We start from the raw sequence: 27,154 nt of genomic DNA on the forward strand, positions 1-27,154 counted from the left end.
GCTGCGGTGACCCGGGTTGGCCTGCGACTTGGGGCCGGGTGGAATCCCTCGCGAGGCATACCTGCTTAGGTATACGCGTCTCTCAAGGTTCCCGTTCCTGGCCGACCGGAAGAGAGCCGCGGTTCGGCGGTCGAGAAGCTCCCACGTTCCCCGTCGAGCCTCCCACACCCGCCTACGTGTAGGTCGGTTGCTAGTAGGCTGTCGCAGATGCGAGGAAGCTTTCCCGTAACGTTTCACGGAGCCGTTGAGACAGTGGCAGGCAGGCAAGCAGACAGGCCGGGACTCCGGCAAGCAGGTTGGGCGATACAGCTAGCTAGGCCGTGCGACGCCATCGATGGCATCGACGAGATCCAGCCCAGGCATGCCGACCGCTCCGTGCCAGCGTCGAGGGAGAGCGTCCTGGTGCGCGTAGGTGTGGGCTGCGACGCCGCCTGCGGGACGACGAGACACGTCCGCTCTGCATCGAGCTAAGGTAGGACTGGCTGAGTTGGCCAGCCTGCAATTAGGCTGTCGGTCCAGTCAACGACCGTCGACGCGACGAACTCCAGCCTGCTCCCGCGTCAGCTGGCCCCATCGAGACTTGCGATTACTATACCGACTCCCGCTCGGAGAGCACAGCTAGCCTATCTCACCCACATGCACGCCTATCGATGTTCACGCCGACATCGACTCGCGTTTGTCTCTCTCTCTTCCCCTCTCTGCCTCTCCGTCGCTCTCACTCCTTCGTTCATGTATGCCCACACCACATATGCACATCGCCGCACGAGGCCCCCCCCCGCATTCTTGGGCTGGAAGCTGGGATGAGACAATCGACAATCGCCGATATACCTGCCGCTCTCGCACGCTCGCAGCTATACACATACATGCACGCATGCACACGTACACACTCGCACACTCGCACACATACACACACACCACACGCACACGCACACATACAGAACCTAGGTATGTATGTATAGTACAGCTACGCTACTCCATAGAATCGCAATCGCTAGACGCGCCTCGGTAGACAGGGGGGGAGGTCGAATATGTTAATTCCCCTCGATCTATCTGCTCGGTTAACCAGGGGGGGCGGATGGGAGCCTGACATCCTGGATCATCTATGGTCTATTGCTTGGTATAGGTGACATCGCGCTCTCTTACCAGCACTCCATGCCACGACCTACCCACCACCCTTTTTACACTTGTCTCCTCACTTATATACCTAGTAAGTTCGACGATGTACGCCTTGCTAGATAAACGTCACCCCTCGGATTTGCACGTACCTGCCGATCCAATCGCGTTCGCCCAATTCGACTGAAATCCCCCCTGTTCCTCCATGACCCAAGCCGAGGTGTGGGGGGTCACCGGTCTAGCAGACAGACATGGGCAGATAGGCTAGCTTCGTAGCTGGATCAATTCTCCAATCCGGAACCGTGCTCTGACTTCTTCGATTTTGGCAACTCTCGCAGCGCATCGCCAATGATAGCCGTCGCCTTCCGAAGCTGCGCCTCCGATATGACTAATGGGGGCGCGAATCGGATGATGTTCCCATGCGTCGGTTTAGCCTGAAATCTCCAAGTAAGCTCCTATCCGACCAAAAACAGATCAAACAAAAACTACGCCAAGGGTATAGGCAAGGATGGGGAAATGCTCAGCATTCTTACCAAGAGTCCCTTCTGCTTGAGGAGAATGCAGAGGTCCCAGGCCGAATGGCCATTTGTTTGCGATTCGTCTATGACGACCGCATTCAGCAACCCCTTCCCGCGGATCGTCTTGATGACGGGTGAGTGAAACGCGGCCAGTGCGTCGCGGAAGACCTGGCCGAGCTTCTCAGCCTTTTCGGTAAGCCTCTCTTCTTCCATGAGCTCGAGCGCGCGAATCGAGACGGCGCACCCTAGGGGGTTCCCGCCGTACGTCGAGCCGTGCGTCCCGGGCTCGACGACGAGCATGATGTCCTTGCTGCTGAGGACGCAGCTGACCGGATACATGCCGCCGGAGATGGCCTTCCCCAAAGTAACCATGTCTGGCTTGATGCCGGCCCACTGCGAGCACAGCATCCGTCCGGTGCGACCAATGCCCGTCTGGATCTCATCGCAGATCAGCAGCACGTTGTGCTTCTTGCAAAGAGCGTGGACCTTGGCCAAGTAATCATCGTCGGGCACCACCACGCCCGCCTCCCCCTGTATGGGTTCGACGATGAACGCGGCCGTTTCGGGCCCGTGGGCGTCGAGTACCTCCTCCAAGTCGGCTACGTTGTTGTACCGGATTGGCTTGCCGGTGGATGGGGAAGTGGCGCCAATGTTGGGTACGTACGGCCCGTAGTTGTCCTTGGACTCTGGATCGGTGGACAACGTCACCGCTATCATCTGACCATGGCATTAGCACGGATCGCCGTCCGTCGACAGCGTGCATGCCCAAGCTTACCGTCCGGCCGTGGAAGTTTTCCGCGGCACCAAACACCAAGGCCTTGCCCTGCGGCACCCCCTTGACTTTGTACGCCCACTTTCGTGCAATCTTGATCGCCGTCTCCACCGCCTCGGCGCCGGTGTTCATTGGCAGAGCCATGTCATACCCGAACATGGACTGCACCTTTTCCGCCCACTTCGGAAATACGTCATTGTGGAACGCCCTCGAGCTCAAGGTCAACCGCCCGGCCTGCTCGGTGAGAGCTTTCACCAGCTCCGGGTGGCAGTGGCCCTGGTTCACAGCACTGTACGCGGAGAGGAAGTCGATGTAGTGCTTGCCCTCGGGGTCCCAGACATCGGCGCCGTGCGCGCGAGCGAAGACGACGGGGAGGGGGTGGTAGTTGTGGGCGGCGTACTTATACTCGGCGTCAATCGCGTCCTGGGTCGACGAGGAATGGTACCGGGCCGAAGCGGTCGAGTCACCCGGGCGGAGGGTTGGACCATCTGCGTGAGGAGCCATAGCTTCGGAGAGAGGTAAGCATGTAGCGGAAGAGCGATAAGAGCGAGAAACGAGGTGCCGGGCTGGTTTATTGTTTGGAAGCAATAGATGCGGTGTACGACGAGGCGATAAGCAGCTACAACACGATAGGATCCAGACGACAGGGAGTGATGATGCTTCGTCCTCATAGATAATAATGAGATGTGGGTAGAAAGTGAGTTGAAATAGTTATGGGATAGCCTGGATGGGAGGCAAGAGATGAAGAAGATAAGAGTTGGAAAAAAAAAAGAGGAAAGGCGGAAAGACGCGGGGTGAATCTGAGATCAGGATGTTTCGGTACGTAATATGAAAGGCGGCGGATTGATAGCCACTAAGCCCCTAAGTGCAAGTCGAAGCGGCGCACCCAGTCAACGGCGTCTGAGACGATAGCAACGGGGCAAGCGGTGCCTAGGTGGCCAGGATTCGAAGACAGTCCACGAGGTCACATGCGGTGGAGGCGGCCCCGGCGCGGCGCCGTGCCGAAGCAAAGCGAGTGCCCTTTTTTTTTGCCTTCTTACCTTTCTGTTTATCGACGTAGACTAGGACAAGGAGGGACGAGAGAGAGCGTGCGAGCGTGGTTGATGCCGCCTCTCGTCGTCTCGTCGGCCAGTCTCTCTCTCGACCCCTCTCCGCTCGCGGATACGGCCCAGACTCCTTCCCTTGCTCTCTTCATGATCTCACCTCCTCGCTTCTGGCTTGGATGCCGGCCGTGTACCACGCAGAGGTCTGGGCAGGGTAAGCAGACGGCGAGCATCGGGCCCCCCTCCGGTCATCATCGGCGGTATTAATCAGGATCAAATTTGTAAGTGCAGGCGGCAAGGACAGGAATTCGCTGGGCAAGGCTTCGGTCAGCTGCGGCGATTGGGCGCGGGAGTCAGGAATGAAGGAAAAATGACACAGGCGGCTGCAGGCAAAATGGAACACTGCAGCGCCTTCGCACCCGCCGACCCCGGACCAGGTGGCCGCAGCCGTAGCATCTTCAATTGCTGGCCAATCACGCACGGCGCATTGTCAGGCCCCGGCCAGCGGCTTGTCGAGGCGCCGTGGGGAGGAACTTGGTCGGTCGTGGGGGGGTGGTATCCGACGCTGCTGGTCTCTCGCCGTGATGCTGGTCGCGATACCGCACACTCGCTGCAGACGGGGGGCGCGGGCCCGGACGTGCCTAGGGATGCGGTCATGTGAAGGCATTCCACCCGTCGAGACGATGCGCTGCTGTTGCGCCGGTTACCTCGGGTACCGGTAGGTAAGTACAGGTACCTCTGATCGGGGTTCGAAGGTACCTCCTAAGGTAGGTACAGACGCTTATGTACTGGCTTAGGAGAGGTACCTAATGCAACAACCTGTACTCATAATTAGAAGGTAGGGTGCATGTAAAGACCTAAGGTACCCCAGGTACAGATGGGAAGAGAGGAGATAGCAAGAGGTACCTATCTAGGTACCTATTAAGCCTAGCTTCTAGCGCCTCTTAGGTAGGGAGGTACCCGGCTAGTACAATCCCCATCCCCTGCCCTGCCCGCCTCCACGTCTTCCGCTCCCCTTCCTCTTATCTCCATCTAGACAGCTCCGAGGCATCCCAATCTGGCTGCGGCATGTCGCCTACAGCCTACAGCTACCGCGAGTACACGCCAGCGTGTGCCCATGCATAGTAGATCTAACAGCTTCCCCCTTACCGTGGCCAGACGGGACGGACTGCTTCCGCTAAGAAACCGCCACGAGATGACTGCGGCACGGGCCAGAGATAGGTATCTAAGACAAGACTTCCCTGCCGGCACCGTCCCGTCTCGCGTCTCGTTTCGAAGCTCAACTCCTTCCCAGCGCACCGCGGACTGGTCGCATGAGAGTCCACGATGAGCGCGCCAAAGCGAAGCGGCAACGAGGCGTCCGGCGCAAGCAGCGCGCCGAGTCCTCGAAGTAGCCCCTCTGCCTACGAGGCCCTATCTGTCCTCTTCGCTGTCCGCCTCGTCAACGCGTTCTGCGTCCGCACCTTCTTCCAGCCCGACGAGTATTTCCAGGCCCTCGAGCCAGCATGGCGCATGGCCTTCGGAGAGGACAGTGGAGCCTGGATAACCTGGGTATGTTAGCCTGTCCGAATCATCCCATCGCTCATCGCGCCATGCAGTGCCACGTGCGTGCGATGCCGTGTTCTCTACCCTCGCCTCACCGCCGGCTCGAGCTGATCTGTCGAGTGAAGGAATGGAAACACCAGCTCCGCTCCTCGCTCCACCCGTCCATCTTCGCTTTCGCGTATTGGATCGTCCACAATGTCTGGGGCGGCATCGGAGCGCCGACGGTCGAGGCTCAGTGGCTCGTCGCCGCACCCAAGATCTTGCAGGCCGGGTTTGCTGCGCTAGGCGATTGGTACGCCTGGCGACTCGCCGAGAAGCTGTATGGCCGTGGCAACCCCACCGCTTGGTCGGTGGTAAGTGGTCGCCCGCCGTCCCTAAGCTTCGCCGATAGACGGAAATCTGATTAACCATGGCCACGTTGCTAGCTGTTGATGACCCTGCTCAATCCTTGGCAGTGGTATACCTCGACGAGGACCTTCTCAAACTGCTTCGAGACTACCCTGACGTCCATGGCCCTCTACTATTGGCCTTGGGAGCTTCTTGGAACCGAAGATGACGGCAACGCCGAATCTCGGCACTCGTCGATTCCGCTCTTCGACACTTGGAGCCAAGTCAACAGGTACGTTAAGGTCAACCACGGGCTTCACGAGGATAAAGCGTGCTAAGACACATCCACATAGTCTCCGGCTGTCTCTGGCGTTAGCTGCCTTCGCCGTCCTCCTCCGGCCAACCAATATCCTCATATGGCTGTCCATAGCTACTCTCGTACTGACTAGGGCTACCCTCGGCGGAAAGTCACCGCTTACGCGGGGCAACCTGCTCGTCGTCTATAGGGAGATCATCCTCTGCGGGTAGGTAAAGCCATACACGTCTAAGTTCCTGCCGACGTCTTACTCTTGTCGCAGATCGTTCGCTCTCGGCGTATCTATGCTGGCGGACCGGCAGTATTACGGCGAGTGGACGTTCCCCCCGTTGACATTTTTGCACTTCAACGTCGCCAAAGATCTCGCCAGTTTCTACGGGGAGAATGACTGGCACTACTTCCTATCTCAGGGCATACCCCTGTTGTGCACCACGGTAACCCCCTTCGTCCTCGCGGGGCTCTACAAGTCGTTGGACGCGGAGCGATCTAGCTGGCCCGTCGCGACATCCAACGCCCTCAAGGCGCTGTCCTTCACGGTCCTCACCACCATATCGGCGCTGTCCCTCATCTCCCACAAGGAGGTCCGCTTCATCACGCCCCTCCTCCCGGCATTCCACATCCTGGCCGCGCCACATGTCACGTCCTTTTTCACGACCGTAGCAGCGGCCGCCTCCGCCTCTACCTCCGCCCCCAGCCGGCCGATTGTCGGGTGGAAGCGGACCCCTCTGCTCGCGGCCGGGCTCGCCGTCAACGCCGTCGTCGGCGGGTACCTGTCGTGGTTCCACGCGCGGGCGCCCGTCGAGGTCGTCGGCTTCCTGCGCTCCGAGTTCGAGCGCGTGCACCCGACGCGCCTGGCCCTCGCCGCGCCCGCCGGCAACGCGACGGCGGCGGCCGCCGACGCCGACGCCGACGCCGACGCCGACTTCGCGCAGGAGCTCTTCGCGCTCTTCCTCACGCCGTGCCACGCGACGCCGTGGCGGTCGCACCTCGCGTACCCGGCGCTGCGCGCGCGCGCGCTCGGGTGCGAGCCGCCGGTCGACGCGGCGCCGGGGTCCGCGGCCCGGCGCGCGTACCGCGACGAGACGGCGCGCTTCTTCGCCGACCCCGTCGGCTTCCTCGCCCGCGAGCTGTGGCCCGCCGACCGCCCCGGCGAGGACATGGCGCGGTACGTGGTGGCGTACGACGGCGGCGGCGACGCGCGCCGGCCGGCCGTCCCCGCCGCCCTGCGCGAGTACTTCGACCCCGCCGGCCCCGGCGCCCGCCACCGCGTCCGCCTCCACCAGGTCTGGCGCAGCTCCTGGAACGGCCTGTTCACCGACGACGACAGGAAGGCCGGCCGCATCGTCGTCTGGGCCACGGGCTTCTACGACACGGCGTCTCCGATTGAGCCCTGAGCTGAGCGTGTGTGTGTGTGGGGGGGGGTGCGTGCTGGGAGGGAAAGGGGCGCGGGTCCGAGGGGAGGGGGAGAGAAGGAGAAAAAAAAAGAGAAAAGGCTAGGAGAGGGGATAGTGAGAGAGGATGAAAACAAAAAGGAGGTGCGGGAGCTGAGATGAGACCGGTATATAAGGGCAGTGGATACATCTAGTATTGTTCATACACGTGGTGGTTGTATATCCCGTAGCGAAATTTGGTCAGGGCCCAACTACACAGTTATCCTATTTACACATGCATCCCATTAGCTGTGGGTACTCTGTCTCTGCCTCTGCCTAGATATGTAGGCGACGAGTAGGTGGGCAGGCAGCTCTCGAGATGATGACACTGTGCATACCCCGGGCCTCGTCCTCGTGGCGCCAAGGAGGGGGCGGCTCTTGTAGATGTTCTCTCTCTCTCGCCCCCCCCTCCCTCTCTATCCTTCTCCCTCTTCTAACATCGGGGCTTTCTACCTATTCCAACATCGGAGACGTCTAGTAGACCCAACGGCCCGAACGCAGCCGCCCTCTCACTAACTACATCGAGCAAGCGCGCATCCGCCGAGTGTATTCGGCTCCCGTCCTCCGCGATACATAGGTCCTTCTCCCGCGCGCCCGTCGGCTGGCTGGCCATTCCCCCAAGGCCAAGGCTACCGCGGGCGGGCTCGCTCGCCGCTGCCCGCCGACGGACGCATAGCTATAAACGTGCACACTGCCCGCCGGCCGGAGACTAGGCTAGGTAGGTGTACGAACTGCCTTCTCGCTCGAGATAGTCTTTCTCGATCAGCCTATAAAAACGCGAGTCAGTTCCGCGATCAGGCAGCATTCTCGAAAGGGAGAGGGACTTACTTCTCAATATTCTTCTTGATTTCCGACGGCTCGATGGCGCCTCGGCTCTTGGTCTGATTGATGACCTCCGCGACGAGGTTGGAATGGGCCATGGTCTTTCGGCTCTTCATGATCCTGACTATCGCCGCCTGCGTCTCGAACTGCCTATCCTGGGCGACCCTTTCGTGTGTTTCTTGGTTCTCCTCCTTGGTTTCCTTCAGCTGGATCTGGTTGATCTTGACGCGGTACTTCGGGTCCGTAAAGGCCTTGTTAACGGTGAACGTGTCTGTCGGGTTGACATCCCTCCCCTTCGGATGTTTCGTGAGAACTCGGACCTTCCCACAAGCTAGGGACTGCAGCGTTCGGGTAAGGTCTGGTCCGCTTAGGCCAGAACGTTCCACGATTTGCTGGTAGGCAAGGAACTCATCCGGCTGATCCTCAATCTGGTTGAATAGAGTCAGCACAACGGCCTGGTACGCGCTGACTAGTAGCTCCTTCGGCCCCTTGTTGAAACGCGCTTTTATGACGCAATGAGCAAGTGAGTGTTTCCAGGTGAGGCGCCGTCCCGTGTGCTTGTTGACGTAGTACGACTCAAAGTGCTCAATCTGCGCCGCGACAACGTTGGGCAGCAGAAGCTGGGTATCTTGGTAGGTTGGCCAAGCCGCCGCGGAGAGGATATTGACTGTCAAGTCGAGGGTGCTCTTCGCATATCCGTTACCTTCGCACCAAGCTTTGTACGAAGCCATCTCGTCACGGGCAATCTGCTGGTCCTTGAACATCTGTTCTAGGTTGTGAGTGAAGTTCGATCCGCACTCGTTCTTGAGTTTTGCCAACATGCTCCTCTCCGCGTCGGCACTGGCACTACGGCCCATGAGGAGACGTCGTGCCAAATCTTGTTTGTAGAAGGCCTCAAAGACATCTTTGCCTTCGATGAAACGGAATAGCTCCAGTGCCCGGTCTAGCTGTCGGTCCAGCTCAGCATCCTCATCGCCCGTACTTGCATGCCCGCTTCTCTCTGCGTCGATTCGGTCCTGAACATCGGAGAGCAGAGACTTTGGCAACGTCTTGAGGCCACCCCGGAGCAGCATGTCGATATATTTGGCAATCATTTCGCCGACCTTGGATGTTCCGGTCTTCCAAGAGGTCAGGACCTTCCTGTCGTTGATGAAGCTACCAAATGCTTGCCGCATACTATAAGTAAACTCGTCGTCTTTATTGAACGCGTCCCGAATCATGAGATCCAAGGACCTCCTAAACTCGAGCAATCGGATGACCATCTCATCGCCCCTGGAGGTATCGTTGACAATTGCAGAGCCTGCCTCCCGGATATACCTCTCCCACGGTTTTTTTAGCCTCTTCTGTATGCCCGACAACTGTAGGAGGTCGTACAACGCCTTCATAGACTCAACCGCATTCTCGTCGAGGAGCTTGCCAATGCTGCCGCCGTCGAGAAGCTTCTCGGAGTAGTTGTCAATCAGGATCTGATGCGCGTCTTCCATGAGGTGTTTCTTGGTGGTGCTGTCGAAATTGAACGCGTTGCATCGGTAGCCCTCGCGCTGGAGCAAGGTCTCACAGCTAGAGATGTAGCTCTTCAGCGGTGCGGTGCTCTGAACTTCGGCAAATTCCCTATAGAAGACCTTGGAGACCTTCAAGATGCGTGGCTCGAATGATTTCCCGTAGATGTTGAGAACATGTAGCATCGTGATAGAATCACGCAATAGGGCGGCGTCAAATCGGACATCCCCCCGACGGTCGTATTCGACGAGTTCGCATAGGCCAGCAAGCGCGTTTGCGCCAGGGTTGAAGTCTGACGATTGGGAATGGACAAATATCGTCCTTCTGAACAGCGTTATAGCCATGTCATTGATTCGTGGGAATTCCTTGTTGTTCAGCAGAAACGACCGGTCGAGGTAGCTGAACACGGAGCGGATTGTCGTCTAGAGAAACCACATCAGCCTGGGATCATGTTGCCTACCGTGCCAAGGTAACAGCGTGCGGGCACACTTACCGATTGTGCGTTCCAAATGACCCAGTACTTATGGGTGCTCGCCAAAGTCTCGATGTTGGAGGGGCCGGACTCGTTCTTTATAGATATAAGGAGGTTGTTCTTCAGGTATGTGTCGCATTTCTCTCGCAGCGTTTCGTAAAGCTCCTTGGACACCCCATGTCGGCACAGATCTTCAACCCCCCTATACAGCCTCTCGAGCGGTTGGCGTGGTTGCTTCCGGTCGAATATGGCTTGCAGAGCCTCGGCTAGTTCCTGTTTCGTAGCTTCATAGTATCTGGCGAGGTCGCTGGCCCGCGAAGTCGTGCGTAGGTTTTTGATCACGAGCGTCTTCGCGCCCCTGTGCAGCTGGAATGTGGCAGGAGGTTTGGTCAGATCGACGACCTCCGGCCGCTTGCCCAACGCCTTGCTCATGGTGGCGGCGGTGGTGGTGGAATAGGAATCGGAACGGTTGTTGAACTTGGGACGTTTGAAGTCGGGACCTGACAACCGATCGTCAGACTGTGATCGCGGATGATTGGCCGTAGCACCGGTAGGCTTGCGCTTCGACGGGGCCGCTAGAGAGGTGGACGGTCCGTCTAGTGATGGGCTTCCCGGTGAATGCATGGACCTGTGGAGGCCCTGCAACTACGTGAATAGTCACACAGGCCGGGAAACAGGCGGGGAGGGGGGGAGGTTGTGGAGGATCGCTTGTTGGTCTCGAGATAGGGCGGAACAGGGCCTGCCCCTACGGGCTAGTGCGCGGCTAGTACGTCGGCAGCAGGATCTCGAGAGTAGGAATGGATGTGGTCAATGTCAAGAGAGGGGAGTTCGAGTGTTCGCGTTGAGGAGGGGGGAGGGGAGGCTGTGAACAATGTGTAGGTGTAGGTATGTGGCAAAGAGAGAGGAGAATAGAGGGAGGGAATGGATGGAAGCGAGAGACAGGGTTCCGACGTGTTACCACGCTCAGGGTTGTATCTACATATCTCGTCTTATCGACCTATCTAATCGTTTAGGGTGGCAGATAAGAGGTCGGCTCCTTTGCCGCCTTCCTACCGCCGTATCTATCGACGAGGGAGTTCGCGTCGATGAATGAAGAAGTACCTCACATACCGACCTAACCTAACCTAACCTAACCTACCTACTTAGGTACCTGTAGATAGGCGCCTGCTTCATACCCTTCCTGAGCAGGTTGTAGGCTTCAAGGAGGTATGATAGGAGGAGATAGGAACCCTCCTGTAACCTGGGGAATGGGAATATAGGGGGTAACCTAAGGTTAGCGTTTACTGTTCGTATACACGGATGTACCTAGGTACCTACCTACCTACTTGTATGATGTGTTTACCATAGGTTAGGTACCTATTGCGGGGTTGGGGTGACAAACGGGGCCAACTGCCATGGTTAGGTACGCGCTACTCATATACCGCGGGGTTACCTCGCGCTTCCCTAACGGGAGAGGAGCTTAAGTACCTAACCTACAGGTAGCTAAGAGGCAAGAATGGACGCGATGCGTGTGGCTTCAGCTGACACCGGCTGTAACCTGTCACCGTCACCCCGGTGTCATGGCGGTATCAAGGCAATACATATAAAATGAGGTTTCTGGTTTATACAGTTTCCAACGTTCTGTTGTTGTGTGGAGATTGGACAATGGATGCCTCCCACATATACATATAGGTACATATTAGTATAGGCAGCTAATATCGACTCGCTCTTGATTTTGCGCATGGAACGCCAATGCTTTGTATGTCCCGAGGCATGCATTTATCACCGCGCGTTGGATAACCTTCGGTTGTCTCAAAATCGTGTCTTAGGCAGGCATTGATGGTACCCCGAGCACAGCATACGCGTATGCGTGACGGAATCGAGTCCGTTCCCCTCGCAACGCGAAACCGGGATGTGCTGTTGGTAGATCGCAAAGCACATATATACTCGCGTATGTTGGGAGGTAGCGATGGATCCCACAGCGCGCGCTCTATTGCCTCCGCAGGCTTGTCTAACGTAGTAAGTATGTACGCACTTTATGACAAGCATTGCGGCGGTTGAGCCCCGTAAATGCCCGCATTCCTATGCTCGCACTATAGTCGAACCGTGTCCATTGGCTTTCGCTCGATTCCTCTGCGTTCCCGAGTCCCGCCGGTCGAGATTACACGATTAGGTAACGTCGCGAGAACGACATCTGATGGGGGCTCCGCTTCCGGGATAGTCGAGCAAGCCTTACTTCACTTACTTACTTATGCCATGCAATGCCATGCCAACACCTACCGCCATACCTAACACGGTCGCGACGCGGCAAGGCCACGCTTAAGGCGGCGTGAAATACGTGCCTCCGCAACCGACATGAGCACACGTCCGGCACGTTCTCCTATAGGCCCCGACGCAGCGCCGTCCTCGCTCCCTGTGGGGATGCGGCTGATAAGATAACAGAAAATGGCCTGGGCGCCGATGACCGAATGTTCTCTCTCTCTTTCTTAAACTCCGGTCCCAAAGACCCGCCGCCACTGGCCCAGGTCATAACTCTCGACCGCGTCGACCGAACGACCAACTTTTACCTGCCATCACACCTCCCTTCTTACTAATCAATTCCTCTTGTATTTTCTTCCTCGCCCCCTACACCATTCCTGCTCAACCCTGCCGTCACCCTCATCTCCAATTGCGCAATTGGGGTCTTACCCGGCTTATTTACTATGATCATTGCCGTTCCGAGCTCAACCTGACGCCGTCATGCGATTCGGCGACCCTTCACAGCAGGTCCTCCAGTCGACCGGGTCCTTCACCGGCTACCGGCCTCTGCACCCGCTCGGAAAGGGTTATCTCGATGCCGCCGACGACTTCGAACACCCCTTCTGCGGCAACGAGGAGGGCTGGGGCCCGCTGAGTCCCTTCCGCTATGATTTTACGCCTTGCTTCGTTGACGTCTGGGTCTTCGCCGTCGCTGTCTTCGGCATCCTCTGCGGCGCTCTCGCCGTCTGGTACGTTCTACGGCGAGAGAAGCCGAACGTCGCGTCGAGGGGCTGGCCCTTTTGGATAAAGCAGGTACGCGGCCAGAGGATTCGGCGAGCCGGCCGCATTGGGTCCGCGGCTCTTAGCTAATTCGTCTTCGCAGTCCCTACTGGCCCTGATCATCGCCGACGTCGCCGTCCAGCTTGCTATCCAGATCGCCAACTTCCCGAATATATGGTTTGGTGATTTTCGGGTCATTACCACGCTCCTTACCATCGTTTCGCTCGGAGTTATCTTCGCTATTCAATGGCTCGAGCACGGCCGCACGAGGAACGCCAACGGCGTCGTCTTATTCTATTGGCTCCTCCTCCTGGTCGCGTACGCCGTCAAGCTGAGGTCCCTAGTGTCGCAGCAGATCTACGATAGCAATGTCGCGTACTTCGTAACATACACCGTCGGGTTTGGCCTTTCCGCTATCGAATTTGCTATCGAGTGGCTCTGGCCTGGGAAGACCGGTGGCTACGAGGTCTTGGTCGACGAGGATGGAGAGGAATGCCCGGCTGAATATGCGACCATTTTCTCTCGTCTCACCTTTTCGTGGATGACACCTATGATGGCATATGGATACAAGCAATACCTCACTGAGAATGACCTTTGGAGTCTGTCTCCCAACGACAAAACCTCCGCGGCCGGAGATAGGTTCGAGGAAGCGTGGAACTATCAATTGAAGCACAAGAAGCAGCCTTCCCTGTGGCTCGCTCTATTTCACGCGTATGGAGGGCCGTACGTGATTGCCGGTTTTTTCAAAGCCGTCAACGATATTGCGGCCTTTACGCAGCCACAGCTCCTACGCTACCTTATCAGCTTCGTGGATTCCTATGAGAAGGGCATTAACCCTCAACCGCCGGTTAAGGGCGCTGCCATTGCGCTTGCCATGTTCGCCGTTGCAATGTTGCAGACGACTATGATCGTAAGTTCGCCTGCGAGACCGGACCAGACGCTATTTACTAACGGACTATATAGCATCAATATTTCCAATTTGCGTTCACCACGGGCATGCACATCAAGTCGGGATTGGCTTCGGCCATCTACAAGAAGTCTCTGAAGCTCTCGAACGAGGGGAGGTCCACGAAGACGACCGGCGATATCGTTAATTATATGGCGGTTGATGCGCAGCGCCTCCAGGATCTGACCCAATTTGCGCAGCAGCTCTGGTCCGCCCCGTTCCAAATCATCATTTGCATGATATCGTTGTACCAGCTCGTGGGGTGGTCTATGCTCTCGGGCATTGCGGTGATGATCGTCATGATTCCCATCAACGGCTTCATCGCCAGATTTATGAAGCGCCTACAGAAACAGCAGATGAAGAACAAGGATGCGAGGAGCCGTCTCATCACCGAGATCATCAACAACATGAAAAGTATCAAGCTCTACGCTTGGAGTGCTGCTTTCATGAACAAGCTCAATTACGTTAGAAATGACCTCGAGTTGAAGAATCTCCGCAAGATCGGTGCCGGTCAAGCCTTCGCCAACTTCACCTGGTCCACTACCCCGTTCTTGGTGTCCTGCTCAACCTTCGCTGTCTTCGTCTGGACGCGCGACGTCCCGTTGACCACCGAGATCGTGTTTCCTGCGCTCACTTTGTTCAACCTCCTCACTTTTCCGCTTGCTATCTTGCCCATGGTCATCACCTCCATCATCGAAGCTACCGTTGCCGTCGGCCGTTTGACGGAATATCTTGCCGCCGAGGAGGTCCAACCTGACGCGATCGCTATCGACGCCGCAGCGGAGGACCGAGGAGACGATTCGGTTGTCATCAGATCTGCGACCTTCTCCTGGAACCGCCATGAGGCTAAGAACGTTCTGAAAGCCATCGATTTCACCGCTCGCAAAGGGGAGCTTACGTGCGTAGTCGGTAGGGTCGGATCCGGGAAGTCGTCCCTGTTGCAGAGCGTTCTCGGTGATTTGTGGAAAGTGGATGGTCAAGTGCACGTCCATGGCACGGTGGCGTATGTCGCTCAGCAGCCGTGGATCATGAATGCAACTGTAAAAGAGAACATCATTTTTGGACACCGATATGATTCGCTTTTTTATGAAAAGACTGTCAAGGCGTGTGCGCTTGTTGCTGATTTCGCACAGCTGCCCGATAGGGACGAGACCGTCGTTGGTGAGAGGGGCATTTCCCTGAGTGGTGGCCAGAAGGCCCGAGTTGCCCTTGCGCGGGCTGTCTATGCGCGGGCTGATATCTACTTACTCGACGATTGCTTGTCCGCGGTAGATTCTCATGTCGGTAGGCATATCATCGAGAACGTACTGGGCCCGAACGGTCTGCTCAATTCTAAGTGCCGAGTTCTGGCTACCAATGCCATTACTGTTCTCTCGGATGCGCACTATATATATCAGCTCAAGGACGGTGAGATTACGGAAAGCGGGACGTTTCCCCAGCTAATAGCTATGAAAGGGGGTATCGCGGAGCTCATCAAGTCTACCGGACAAGATTCTAGGTCAGCATCCTTAGAAGTCAGCCCCGAAGGCTCGGGCAGCGAGACATCTACCTACATCGAACAGGAGAACGACCGGGACAAGGAGGAAATAGAGGAGGCGCAAGAGAACATTTCCGAACTAGCACCTATAAGGTCGGGGCCGTCAAGCTCTGCACAAATTCGGTCGGGAAGCATGTCCACGTTGAGACGTGCGAGCGCGGCCAGCTTCAAGGGCCCCAGGGGAAAACTTCACGACGAGGAAGAACCGAGCGCCAAGACCAAGCAAGCCAAAGAGCACTTAGAGCAGGGAAAGGTCAAATGGGATGGTACGTCTTCCCTATCTCCAGGACGACGCAGATGCCCAGGATGGAAAAGCTCACTACGTAACAGTCTACATGGAATACGCCAAAACCAACAACCTGGTAGCCGTTAGCATCTACCTCCTAGCATTAGTCGCGGCTCAGACAGCACAAATTGGTAAGCTCAGATCACGGATCCGACCCCCGTAGCAGCAAGTCGCTAGCATGCTGATGTTCAGATAGGTGGCAGCTTCTGGCTCAAGAATTGGGCGGAGGCGAACAGCAGGGCCAGAGGCAATCCTGATGTTGGGAAGTATCTGGGCGTCTATTTTGCTTTCGGAGTCGGTTCATCTGCGCTAACCGTCGTCCAAACTCTGATTCTATGGATATTCTGCTCCATCGAAGCATCGCGGAAGCTGCACGAGAGGATGGCGACGGCAATTTTCAGGTCGCCAATGTCGTTTTTCGACACCACCCCAGCAGGGAGGATCCTGAATCGCTTCTCGAGCGACATCTACCGGTTGGATGAGGTTCTGGCCAGGACCTTCAACATGCTCTTCGTGAACGTGGCCCGCTCGGGTTTCACCCTGATCGTCATCTCCGTCACCACACCCGCTTTCGTGGCGTTGATTATCCCTCTGAGCGCAGTGTACTACTGGGTACAGCGATACTACCTCAGGACGTCACGGGAGCTGAAGCGACTGGATAGTGTCAGCAGGAGTCCTATATATGCGCACTTCCAAGAATCTCTTGGTGGTATCAGCACAATTCGCGCGTACCGACAACAGGAGCGATTTGAAAAGGAGAACGAATGGCGTGTCGATTCGAATCTGAAGGCTTACTTCCCGTCGATCAGCTCCAACAGGTGGCTGGCCATTCGCCTAGAGCTTCTAGGTGCCATCATCATCCTCGCAGCCGCCGGATTTTCCATCATCTCCGTCACAAACCATGGCCGCCTGACTGCCGGTATGGTAGGCTTGGCTATGTCGTACGCTCTGCAAATCACGACATCGCTCAACTGGATCGTCCGCCAGACGGTGGAGGTGGAGACAAACATTGTATCCGTGGAACGAGTCCTCGAATACGCCCGCCTACCAAGCGAGGCCCCTGAAATTATCCCCAGGCACCGGCCCCCAGTCTCTTGGCCCGCAAACGGGGCAGTCCAGTTTCACAACTACAGTACCCGTTACCGTCCCGGCCTAGATCTAGTGCTGAAGAATATCAATGTGGATATCCAGTCTCACGAGAAGATCGGTGTCGTGGGACGGACGGGGGCCGGCAAGTCTTCCTTGGCGTTGGCACTCTTCCGTCTGATCGAGCCAGCTACCGGAAATATAAGCATAGACAGCCTAGACACTTCTACGATTGGGTTATTAGACTTGCGACGTCGTCTCGCCATCATCCCCCAGGACGCAGCTCTATTCGAAGGCACGGTTCGGGACAACTTAGATCCAGGCCACGTTCATGACGACACGGAGCTCTGGAGCGTGCTAGGTCAGTGATGCGTGATTCTTGCTCACCCCGATTCGCGCCGCAGGGCCACCGGAACACGCGCTCCCGCGTAACTCGGCGCGGTTCCTCCCCTGCTCGCGGTCTTCACTTAGCTGACACGCCGTTTCTTTACAGATCACGCACGGCTAAAGGAGCATGTCACGAGTATGGATGGCGGGTTGGAAGCAAAGATCAATGAAGGAGGTAAGTTCAGAAGCTCTGCGCCGCGCTTTATTTCGGCTCTCGAAGATATCCCTCGCGATCGTTCTTTTCTCGCGTGTCCGGCTGTCTGCATGATGTACGAGGGCGCACAGCGGCAACCAAGGCCGTTTTTGGCATGCCGAACCTTCATCGTCCGACCTTGCCTGTTTACCGATGGTTGACTAGTTCTCTACGAAATCTCTCGCAACAATATCCTCTCATCTCCTCCCTTGTCTCTCGGGCCGTTTGATCGCGTATGCAGGATGGACGCATTGGCTAACGCATCATTTCGCATAGGATCGAACTTATCGGCGGGCCAGAGACAATTAATCTCTCTAGCTCGTGCGATGCTCACGCCGTCTAACATACTCGTATTAGATGAAGCGACTGCTGCCGTCGACGTCGAGACGGACGCTATGATCCAGAATACGCTACGCTCTCCGCTCTTCTCACATCGTACAATCATAACAGTAGCTCATCGCATCAACACTATCCTCGACAGCGATAGGGTAGTGGTTCTCGACAAGGGAGAAGTAGCCGAGTTTGACACGCCGCAGGCTCTCATTCAGAGGAGGGGCGCATTCTACGGGCTCGTTAAGCAAGCCGGCCTAGATACAGAGTAATCGTGAACCGACGCCCTCAGGGTTAAGGCAGAGACTGTTTGCAAATTGTCGGATCACTGCCTGTCTCCAAATGAGCGCCAGGCCACGTAATAAAATAGCCTAGGATACCCGAGTGGCGCTCAAAAGCCCAGCTGAATTGGTTGTAGGGCACGTCAGGGTAAAAGTAGCAGCCAATAAAATACAGGTGTTGAGGGAGAACGTATATCTTCTGGCATTCCGAGATGGTGATGACAACCAGGGCGATGATGTCGGCTGTGCTCGAGAGTGACAGTGAACACGACTGGAAGATATACGCGTAGCGGCAGGTATGTAAGCCGCCCCGTGGTATTTCGAGGCTCATCAAGGACGCACCACTCTCTCTCTCTAGAACCAGACAGGGGCAATGTGCACCGTTCACGCCACCATACGTTAATACGTCTCGCGCGATGCGATCTAACTCTGCGGGCGTGTATGGGAAGCGGGCGGCCTTACTACAAAACCGCTAGGGCCGACAGTGCTCGTATTGTTACTGGCACAGCGTGGCGAGAGATCATAGACATATAGGGTCCTGTTTGACCTGGTGATGGGCTGGCTGGCTGATCAACCGTTTGTCTACCCCTATCTCCAACCGACACAGCCATGTCGTACGTGGACTCACTCGCAATCGGCCCCCTGGCCCTTTCTTTTCTTTTCCAGTCCCAACCCGTCCTGCTCTGCTCATTTCTTTTCCCTTCTCGTGCATTTCCGCGTCCCTACGCCCCTCCACCCCCCCTCTTCCTCCCCTCCGTCTGCGAGAACAAGAGCCCCGACACGCCAGTCCCGCCATCTCGATTGTATCCGACGCCGGCGAGGCAAGGCGCGAGGTGTGCGGCGGCCTGAGTTACCGCCACCTCTGGTAGCTAATTGCGCGGGCGTGTGCCACATCGTTGGCATACACGATATACAGAAAGCTGAACAAGTAGACAGACAGGTAGGTGGGCAGGTCGGCCAGCCTAGCGCTGTGTCCCCGTCGCACAGGAGGGGGGTGGGTGAGAAGGAGAGAGGAGTAGAGGAGGAGGAGAGAGGGGGGCAGTTGTGGTGGCCGTCAACGGCGATACACGTTCGCCCCATTCCCTCTGTTTCCTTGCCCTTCGCGTCGCCGCTCGCCGTGTGCGCCCACGTACAATCACACAACCACACAACCACAGCACGCGCACACGCACACGCACGCACACGTATTGGCGCTGTGGCAGAGTGTGGTCGTCGAGACAAGGGAGCGGGAGGAGAGGAAAAATCTTGTGACGGTGGCATTCGAGGACCGTATCTGGCGGCGTTACACGGCGGCGCCGTCCGCACATGGCTAACCCGGTCGAGCTCACTGCATACATACACAGATGCCTTAGAGGATCGAGCTTCCCGGGTAGATTAGCAGGCTAGGCGCGTAAGCAGCCCGGACTTGGACTGCCTGCTAGCTCGAAATTGGGACGTAAGCTGACAGGTTCCCGCCTCCCGTCTCTCAGGTGGGCCGCCATCGCCAGAAGGGAAGGGGAGTCAGGGAGGGAGGGATGTTGCTGTCCGCCTGACGTGGGGAGGCGAATGCGGAAGCGCTTAGAGAGTGTGTGAGAGAGAGACAGGGCGGCTCATGACGACGCCAGGATTTTCACCATCACTTACTAAGTCCGTGTACGACTCTGCGAGGTAGCATCTAATATTATCGCGGGCCCCCCAAGACTCCCACAGCTCGAGAGGGGAGCAGTGGCTTAACGAGGTGCCTATCTATCTCGGGCAGCAGATTTTGACCAGACGTCTAGCAAAACAGCCTTCCCGGCTAACGATAGGGAGGGAGAGAAACAACGCCCAGGCGCCTCGGACGGTTGGAATTTCCCTTCGACCCGCCGTGACCCGTCGTCTTCTAGAATGGAACTTCTGTCCGTTCCACTATGTACGAGGCGCCCTCCTCGGATCGACTTGCAGAAAATTCGATGGTAAATTCCGATATATTGCCCACGTTTCATTGGCCTACTGGCGGGAGGGGGGGACACGATGAGAGGGGAGGAAGGGGTAGAGATTGGGACGAGATGGCTGGCTTGATCTGCCGTCTGCGTAGTTCACCGCCCAGTGATTAAACCACAAGCTCGCTTCCCAGCGCCATCTCAGACACGGAGTCATGCAACTGCGGTCTAAAACGGACTGGCGAATTTCTAGGCAGGCTGCCCTAGGTAGACGACCGATACATAGCATGGGAGTGCCATGCCGTGTAACCTCCAAGGGTAGCTATCCTGTCCTATCCCGAGGAGGAGGAGACAGCAATACGTGTGGGAGGGGTCCCTGTCGACGCCGCCGGGTTGCAGTTGTAGGTAATTCGGTCGCGAGAGGGGGACAGGGGGGGAGGGGGGGTCACGTAGGGAGCTGGGGGCAGAAGGAAGGGGGAAAAGGGAAAGCCGAAAAAAGGAAAAGAGAGATCGCAGGGAAACCGAAAAGGCAAGAAGTACAAAAGGACATGAGAAGGGGGTGCAGAAGAGGAAGGCAGACAAGCGGGCGAGGGAGAGGGAGACGAAGACCAAGAAAGGGGAGAGAGGCGTGCTAGGAAGAGACGTTGGTAATCCATGCGCCATCCAACGACCAGCTTAGCTTGCACGGATCGAACTCCGAGGCTATAGATCAGGTAGGCGTCGTAGAAGTAGGTAAGCTCAGCCACTCGATGTCCCGGTATTTTCGCCAGTAGGCGCTGCTCGCGATTTATTAGAGCAGCAAGACGGCAGACACGAGATAAGGCAGTAAAGTAGTACATTTTACACATATAGACATATCTATCGGACTACGTTTACAACGCATACATACACACATGCCTACCCACAAGGTCGTATCGTGCGGTGAGCGAGTCTTCATCCCCATCCAATATCGAGGACCTTATTAGTGTGTGCGTACATGCGTAATACGTAGCACACACGCACGTACGCCTCTCCGTCGCGAGCGAGCGAACGAGCAAGCAAGGGAGCGAGGCCCGTTCTCCAGCCAGAGGCACGCGGGCGAGCTGTGTGCGTGCGGTGGTGGGCAGCTGAACGACGCCCACGAAAATGACGAGGTCCCTGCCGATCAGCGGGTAAGTGGGCACCCCGGCTCCGGAGCTTGGATACGACGGCCAGCGAGACGGAGATAGAACGAGAGAGAGAGAGGCGAGGAACGACGTCAGTATGTCGTCCGATGGGGGGGAAGGGGAACGGAGGAATAGCCGTCGAGAGAGGGGAGAGGGGAGAAGAAGGCGCGTTGCTGGTTGGCGCCAGGCGATGACTTCACAAGACAGACAATACGAGTGCCAAATCTTGATGGGCGTAGCTTTAATAAACGCACCTTGGTTACGCCGGTACGTAAGGTGGGTGTGGTCTCTATGAGGGTGTGGTCTGTAGGTGGATGTGTGGTGGTACCCAGCATTCGGTGCCCAGGATGTAGGAAGAGGTTATCTTGATGAGGCAGAGGCATCGAGCAACCCCTGGTGCCGTCCATCCCGGCCCTCTGGGTACCCTGCCCTTCTCGAACAAGTCACACGCCTGCTGGTTTCTTTTCCTGTCTTTACTTTTTTTTTAATCCCCTGGAGATGCTACGCACACCACTACTACGTCCTCCTTCCGCCGCCGTTGCTGCTGCCGCTGCCACTCGAGACGGCCGGGGTGCTCGCAAAGACACTCCTATAACGGCAAGCTGGAGGGCACGATGGCGGACGAGGGGCCTTGGGACCTAGCATGCTTCCGAGCCTTCGCTCAGCTCATGTATGCCATGTATGTTCCGTATGTATGTATGTGCATACCTACATACCTACCTACATACATACCTACCTACATACATACCTACATACATACCTACATACATACCTACATACCTACATACATAGGAGGCAGGTATGCCATCACATCCATGTCCGGTATCACAGATCATACCCTTACCACAGTAAGGCTAGGTACGTTGTCAAGGTTGATCCCGGCTAAATACATACACGCGGCTATATATATGTATGTAGATGTATAAAATAACCAAGGCCCATCGTTAGATCTAAGGAGGCAGTCATCTTCCCCCCTAGCCAGTCAATCTAGACGCCGCAGTCTTCTCACACAGATACATTACATTACCGATCTAATGCGAGGAGTCACAAGAAGAACCCCTGCAGGATCTCACCTTAGCAATTCCTCGTTGGACAGGTTAGGCCCCGGTCCAGTCCTCCCACCACTACATACCACCTAGCGTGTAGCCTTACGGATTGGACCAGGCACGATGGGTCTCTCGGGTGCGTGAGATGGACATATGCCGGAACAGGTATCCCAATGGCACCGTGGAACGCCACGACGGCTGGCGCGTGCAGCATCTGACGAGGAACAAGGGAGTTTTACGATGGTGATTAGATGGCCGGTCACTACCCAGTGTTACCTTATTCGGCTCGATAGCCTAGGTGTTGGTGGCCTGAATCGATGCTACTGCTACTGTTGCTGCTACCGCTATTAATAAGTGCAGGCCTATCTATGTATGGGGGCGGGAGGAGGAGGGGGGCGAGACAGACATAGAGAGAGAGAGGGCGAGAGAAGAATCGTACGGCTGGGTAGCTCTCTGTCTCATATTCTCCTGCCTTCTCGCCGAAGATTGCACCGGTCTACCCTGGCGACGTCCGAGGTTGTAACGACATGTTACATCATGGGTTCCTTCCATGTGGCGATGAAGGCGATATTGAGAGCTGAAGACCGGGACTTCTACACGATGGGAAATAGGAAATCTAACCTAGTTCTGTCTTTGTCTTCCGCTCTCTGTCTCTGTCTCTCTCTCGCAGCTTTTGTTTCTCTTCAGCTTCTAACACCGCGAGGAGACGCGCCCCCCCAGGATTCGGGCGAGAAACAAGGTCCGAAAGGGATGGTCCATGGTTGGCGGAAGGTGACCCGACAGCTCGGGAGGACAGGCGGGGCGGAATCCCCGAAATGCCAGGCAATTTATTTGCAAACACGCCCAAAGGAAGGGCGCCGGGTAGCCGATCCTGAAAGAGGTGGTGTCGTGGAGGCACCGGCCGGTGGCGATGATACAGGGGTTTGTTAACCAACGGGATCCTTCTGCCCTCTCTCTCTCTTTCTCTCTCGCCGACGCCTCCATGCGAGTCGCGAGCCGCCGGCCGTCACAACACACCCAATGGGATGCGTGCCCTTTACGATCTACCATAACTACCCTTTTCATATTTATAAAAAAAATTATTTTCCCTCTCAGCAGGACTAGACCGGTAGATCTCAACCGACCAATCAGCCAACTACGCCTCGCGATTGCCATACCGATCCGAAGCCTGGCAGGCCTCCTCCTTCGTGGCGGGCGTCGTGCCGGCGTGGAGCCGGACCTGAGGTTGTCCGCGGTCGTCGTGGGGAGGGGGAGGGGGGGTTACGAAGTCCAGAACGTCGGTGGGCTTTCCCCAAAGACCCCTACCCGAACAAATATCCCAGACGGGAAGACAAGTTTCATACATATGGATCCGTTTCTCCCATCTGTGTCCTTACGTAGCGGCCTGAGAGGGAAAAGAGAAGGGGGGAACCAGCCAAGCGCAGCACCGCCCGTCCAGAGACACGCATAATCAAGAGCAGAGGCGATTCGTGGGGTTGGGGCTATCTCTGTAAGACATGGCGAGGCGTCGCTGACATTATCCCGGAGGCCTGGTCCCTGTTCGACAGCATGGTACCTACAGTATGTATGCCTGGAAGAGGGAGTGTGAGTGTCAGCGTAGAATGCCCACGGTACTCTCTGTCTAATGTATATCTCCTGTGTAAGTGTCTGCCTTACCCTCCCTTCCACGCGGGACATTAATACGTGGTTGCTTTAATTAATCTAGGTATATGTAGTTCGTCGACCTGTGGACTAGGTCGCTGGAAACGACACGCATGTGGAAGGCCATAGGTCGCATTGATTCGACCTGGTTGAGCACGCAGAACACCAAGACTAGAGCGGACATCATCCACTCTCCTTCTCCTATTACTCCCCCCTCCCCCCCGGCTCCTCTCCATCGCCCCTCTTTCCCCCTCTCCTCACCCTTTGGTGCTAGCTAGGTCATGTGTTATGCCGAAGTCCCAACCTATCCGTGCTTAATCGGTTCCCGAATCGACGGCATAACGCGGTCGGCCCGAGGCATAGGCGAGCCGAATAACCGGAGAGCTATTGGGTCCGTTCGGTCTCCATAGCGCCCATGTCGCGCCAGCGCGCGACTTGTGGCGAGCTTGCCGTACCGCTTCCATATACACCTCTATATGAGTATAAACATGCAACGAACCTATGGAGAGACCTCTTATTGAGTAAGGTGTGGTGGGACCTGGGCGGAGGTAGCCGGGGGGGAGGGGGAGGGGGGAAGGGGACCATATACATACCTACCTATATGTAGGTGTAGTATCGTCGAACGTATGTGGGTACATATATATACATTCACGGACAGGTGTTGTGAAGGGAGATAGGTACTCACATACATACATGCCTCTCTGTAATAAGTATAGAGCAGGGTTGTACCGCAAGTCAAGGGATGTTGGTTGACAGCGGCTGGTGGCGTATGGAGAGGGCAGGGCGAGGAGCGAGGCCAGTTCACCCGTCCAAGCGCACGATACCATCCCTCACCTGCGCTGTCGCGGGTGGTTTTGTCATTAACTGATCTCGTCGATGCGATACGATACGATGCGATGCGATGCGATGCGATATTACAGCCTTACCCTACCCTTCTGCCGGCAACGCTTATTTGGAACATTCCCACTCCAACAGAGCAGACCGACGCACGTACTCGCATCTCTTGGTCAGCACCTGATATGTCCGTCGCGCTCTCTCTCGACGTCGCGCCAGGGTCTCCCTGGCGCGCCGCGTCCGCGACCTAGCAGCGTGGACGGTTGGCAGCTTGTTCTCCAAAATATACGTGATGTAGACAGACATGCACCCATGTACGGCGTTGTAAGTTGGGTATTTGCATTTATCTATGTAGGTATGTGCGCGTTATAGGCCCATCTCTCTCTTCCCCTCTCCGTTCCCATCTCCGTCTCCGTCTTTTCGTCTCTGATTCCACTCCGTCTCTCTTCCCTTCGTGCAAATCGACGATATATAGGTAGGTATACCTGTCGTATGTCTAGATGTATGTAGGTAGGCGTGTCCGGCTGAGATGGCCGTCTTCCTTGACAGGATCCGACGAAGCAAACTATGCTTGGATGATCCTTGCAGTACTATTTAGCTTCCGCGAGCCTGACAGGTCCTAGGGGAACCTGATCTTCCCCCCAACCGTGTATACAAATTGTAGATCTCATCCTTCGAGCCCTCTAGTGACCCCCACATGGGGCAGCCGCCGTTAGGAGCTTGTGCGCTGTGTGCGCAGGTGTGCGTGTATGTCTGTGTGTGGTGTGCCTACTATGGGGAAGAGAGAGGCATGCTTCATCTACCCGGATGTGTCTCACTTTTTCGCCTGCTGGCTCTGGAAATACGGGTGACGGCCGTGGAGATGTTTGATGGCGTATCATGATGGTAAATGGAGGCAGGGTGGAGCAGAGGGAGCCCGTTAGACTTCCTCTTGTGTGTGTGTATCTAATATACCAGACCCAACGACGGAGGGATCTTATTTTACGCGTTCCAGGTTTGGTTATTACTATGTACAGCTCGTACAGTACGTCTGTTATGAGCTGCGCTGGCAGTTTTGTACTATATGTACGCGTGCGGGTGTGCGTGAGTGAGTGTATGTACATCCCTCACGATCAACACCCCCCAGGGCCTCGTTCTCCCGGTCCCCCCCCCCTCCCAAGGGTACGGCGGGGAAAAGACCAAAACTGCTCGTGAGACCCTGGCGATCTGGGGCGCGCAGATGGCCCAAGCATGCGAAACCTATCTGGACTCAATGCTTACTCGACCAAGGACAATCAACTGCTTATGAGACGCGAGAGAGATGATGATGAACGAACCCGTCCACTGTGGTTGATCGTTGGATTTGAGATCGGACTCAGACAAGGGTGGCACGATGTGGGGTGGTAGGACGGCCAATATGTGCTCAATATCTTCAAGTCAACGAAACATACCGGGGAGGGGGGAGGAGAGGGGAGGAGAGGAAGGGGGGTTAGTAGTTGGCGTATACGTATGATATTGACTTGCTGGCCTGCCTGCTATTCTATTGATATGTATTCGCGTGGTCTTAGCGACGGATGTGGCGAAAACTCTCTACGACGGGATAACATCGCTCAACATAAGCCATGTGGAATATGTCAGGGGCCTGTTTACGTCTACAACGCCTCAGTCTCTGGGCGATAACGACTAAAAACTGTGCCGTGTTAGGGTATTTTTACTGCATGTTACCGTCCGTAGGACCCGTAGAAACCTTGGCTCTCTGACCGTAATAATAAATCACTTCGGACCAGGCACTCCTTCGCGGAAGTGCGATGTGAATCCTGGGCAGGGAAAGGGAGGAGGAGTCCACTCCTGCTATTATCAATAGTCCTACTCACTCAGGCTGCTGAATAGGCCCCTAGAAGAATAGAGAGTCGGGTGAGAGGCAAGAGAGGGGGATCGAGACTTGCAAGTTTGTTCTTCGTTTCGCGGTCCTGGAGAGATATTGCGCCCATTATTATACACCTAACCTAGGTTTATGTCTACGTATATATGTAAATGTCTCTGCTACCCCGGGAGGTATATGAATCGACCACCTGCTACTACCTGCCTACACATACATACTACATAGTTGATAATGGATGGGACTCGTCGTGGGTACGTGCGTGAGTACACTACTCTACTACTCTACATACTACGTCGTATACGATCCATGCTCGCTCATATTACTAAATGGGTGTTGAGAGCACGGACATATTAGTATACTATGCTTTCCACGTAGGCATTGGTCGACGACTACATACACTGTACCTACCAGCTTTCGTGGTTTTTGAAGAGGGGGGGGGGGGTGACAGGGGGACAGGGGTACGAGAGAGGAGGAGGTCGACGCTCACACACACGCACACGCACACGTACATATATACTACATCGTGATCTAGCCTCTGTCGTGCTATAAAATTTCATCTAAGTCTAGGACTGAATCTCAAGATCGTTTGAACAAGGAAATGACTCGTAGAACCGGCTGGCCTAGGTTGGGGAGGCTCTCTCCTCCTCCCCTTTCTCCCTCTCCCTCCCTACCCCCCAGTTCTCCCCGTCCGGGTTGTTCGGTTCGATCCACCCAAGGACTCCACACGCTTCGCCCCGGAACCGCCCTTCTTTGGTCTTCGCTACACTTTTTAAGACTACTCTCCCCGCTAATAAGCTACGAACAACCAATTCTTGCCCTGTCCCC

General features: G+C 56.1%; 6 protein-coding genes across 6 annotated transcripts; 3 read left to right on the forward strand and 3 right to left on the reverse strand.

Moving 5' to 3' along the window:
* Positions 1 to 1,394: 1,394 nt before the first annotated feature.
* On the reverse strand, positions 1,395 to 2,907 carry GGS23DRAFT_602038 (ornithine aminotransferase; the record flags this gene model as incomplete). The annotated part of the gene is made up of 3 exons (XM_051519268.1): positions 1,395 to 1,547; positions 1,647 to 2,348; positions 2,407 to 2,907. The coding sequence occupies 3 exons, from the start codon at positions 2,905 to 2,907 to the stop codon at positions 1,395 to 1,397; spliced, it is 1,356 nt and encodes a 451-aa protein (XP_051376835.1).
* A 1,865-nt stretch (positions 2,908 to 4,772) lies between these two features.
* Positions 4,773 to 7,028, forward strand: GGS23DRAFT_602039 (glycosyltransferase family 22 protein; the record flags this gene model as incomplete). The annotated part of the gene is made up of 5 exons (XM_051519269.1): positions 4,773 to 4,997; positions 5,117 to 5,344; positions 5,417 to 5,610; positions 5,672 to 5,842; positions 5,897 to 7,028. 5 exons carry the CDS (start codon positions 4,773 to 4,775, stop codon positions 7,026 to 7,028), a joined length of 1,950 nt encoding a protein of 649 aa, XP_051376836.1.
* Positions 7,029 to 7,494: 466 nt separating this feature from the next.
* GGS23DRAFT_12947 (Cullin-domain-containing protein) lies at positions 7,495 to 10,605 on the reverse strand. The gene is made up of 3 exons (XM_051511150.1): positions 9,880 to 10,605; positions 7,893 to 9,808; positions 7,495 to 7,831 (listed from the first exon to the last, which is right to left on the reverse strand). The coding sequence occupies exons 1-3, from the start codon at positions 10,480 to 10,482 to the stop codon at positions 7,774 to 7,776; spliced, it is 2,577 nt and encodes an 858-aa protein (XP_051376837.1). The 5' UTR covers positions 10,483 to 10,605; the 3' UTR covers positions 7,495 to 7,773.
* Positions 10,606 to 12,337: 1,732 nt separating this feature from the next.
* Positions 12,338 to 18,142, forward strand: GGS23DRAFT_13048 (ABC transporter type 1, transmembrane domain-containing protein). Its single transcript, XM_051511162.1, has 7 exons — positions 12,338 to 12,888; positions 12,959 to 13,765; positions 13,819 to 15,604; positions 15,669 to 15,755; positions 15,821 to 17,071; positions 17,204 to 17,272; positions 17,456 to 18,142. The coding sequence occupies exons 1-7, from the start codon at positions 12,577 to 12,579 to the stop codon at positions 17,890 to 17,892; spliced, it is 4,749 nt and encodes a 1,582-aa protein (XP_051376838.1). The 5' UTR covers positions 12,338 to 12,576; the 3' UTR covers positions 17,893 to 18,142.
* GGS23DRAFT_13049 (uncharacterized protein) lies at positions 18,143 to 19,648 on the forward strand. The gene is made up of 2 exons (XM_051511163.1): positions 18,143 to 18,197; positions 18,260 to 19,648. The coding sequence occupies exon 2, from the start codon at positions 18,455 to 18,457 to the stop codon at positions 19,277 to 19,279; it is 825 nt and encodes a 274-aa protein (XP_051376839.1). The 5' UTR covers positions 18,143 to 18,197; positions 18,260 to 18,454; the 3' UTR covers positions 19,280 to 19,648.
* Positions 19,649 to 24,206: 4,558 nt separating this feature from the next.
* Positions 24,207 to 24,599, reverse strand: GGS23DRAFT_544166 (uncharacterized protein; the record flags this gene model as incomplete). The annotated part of the gene is made up of 1 exon (XM_051514892.1): positions 24,207 to 24,599. A coding segment is annotated over exon 1 (230 nt), but the record flags the coding sequence as incomplete, so codon positions are not given.
* Positions 24,600 to 27,154: the final 2,555 nt, after the last annotated feature.

This window comes from Durotheca rogersii (assembly GCF_024521655.1).
Source record: "Durotheca rogersii strain YMJ 92031201 chromosome Unknown GGS23scaffold_1, whole genome shotgun sequence".
Classification (NCBI taxonomy): domain Eukaryota; kingdom Fungi; phylum Ascomycota; class Sordariomycetes; order Xylariales; family Xylariaceae; genus Durotheca; species Durotheca rogersii.

Bases quoted from the DNA above. Each gene is read 5' to 3' on its own strand.
- GGS23DRAFT_12947 (XM_051511150.1), bottom strand. From the start codon at position 10,482: ATGCATTCACCGGGAAGCCCATCACTAGACGGACCGTCCACCTCTCTA. The intron at 9,809-9,879 runs GTAAGTGTGCCC...TGGTTTCTCTAG, and splicing joins TCATTTGGAACGCACAATCG to ACGACAATCCGCTCCGTGTT. The intron at 7,832-7,892 runs GTAAGTCCCTCT...GCGTTTTTATAG, and splicing joins ATCAAGAAGAATATTGAGAA to GCTGATCGAGAAAGACTATC.
- GGS23DRAFT_13048 (XM_051511162.1), top strand. From the start codon at position 12,577: ATGCGATTCGGCGACCCTTCACAGCAGGTCCTCCAGTCGACCGGGTCC. The intron at 17,072-17,203 runs GTCAGTGATGCG...GTTTCTTTACAG, and splicing joins GGAGCTCTGGAGCGTGCTAG to ATCACGCACGGCTAAAGGAG. The intron at 17,273-17,455 runs GTAAGTTCAGAA...ATGGTTGACTAG, and splicing joins AGCAAAGATCAATGAAGGAG to TTCTCTACGAAATCTCTCGC.
- GGS23DRAFT_13049 (XM_051511163.1), top strand. From the start codon at position 18,455: ATGGGCTGGCTGGCTGATCAACCGTTTGTCTACCCCTATCTCCAACCG.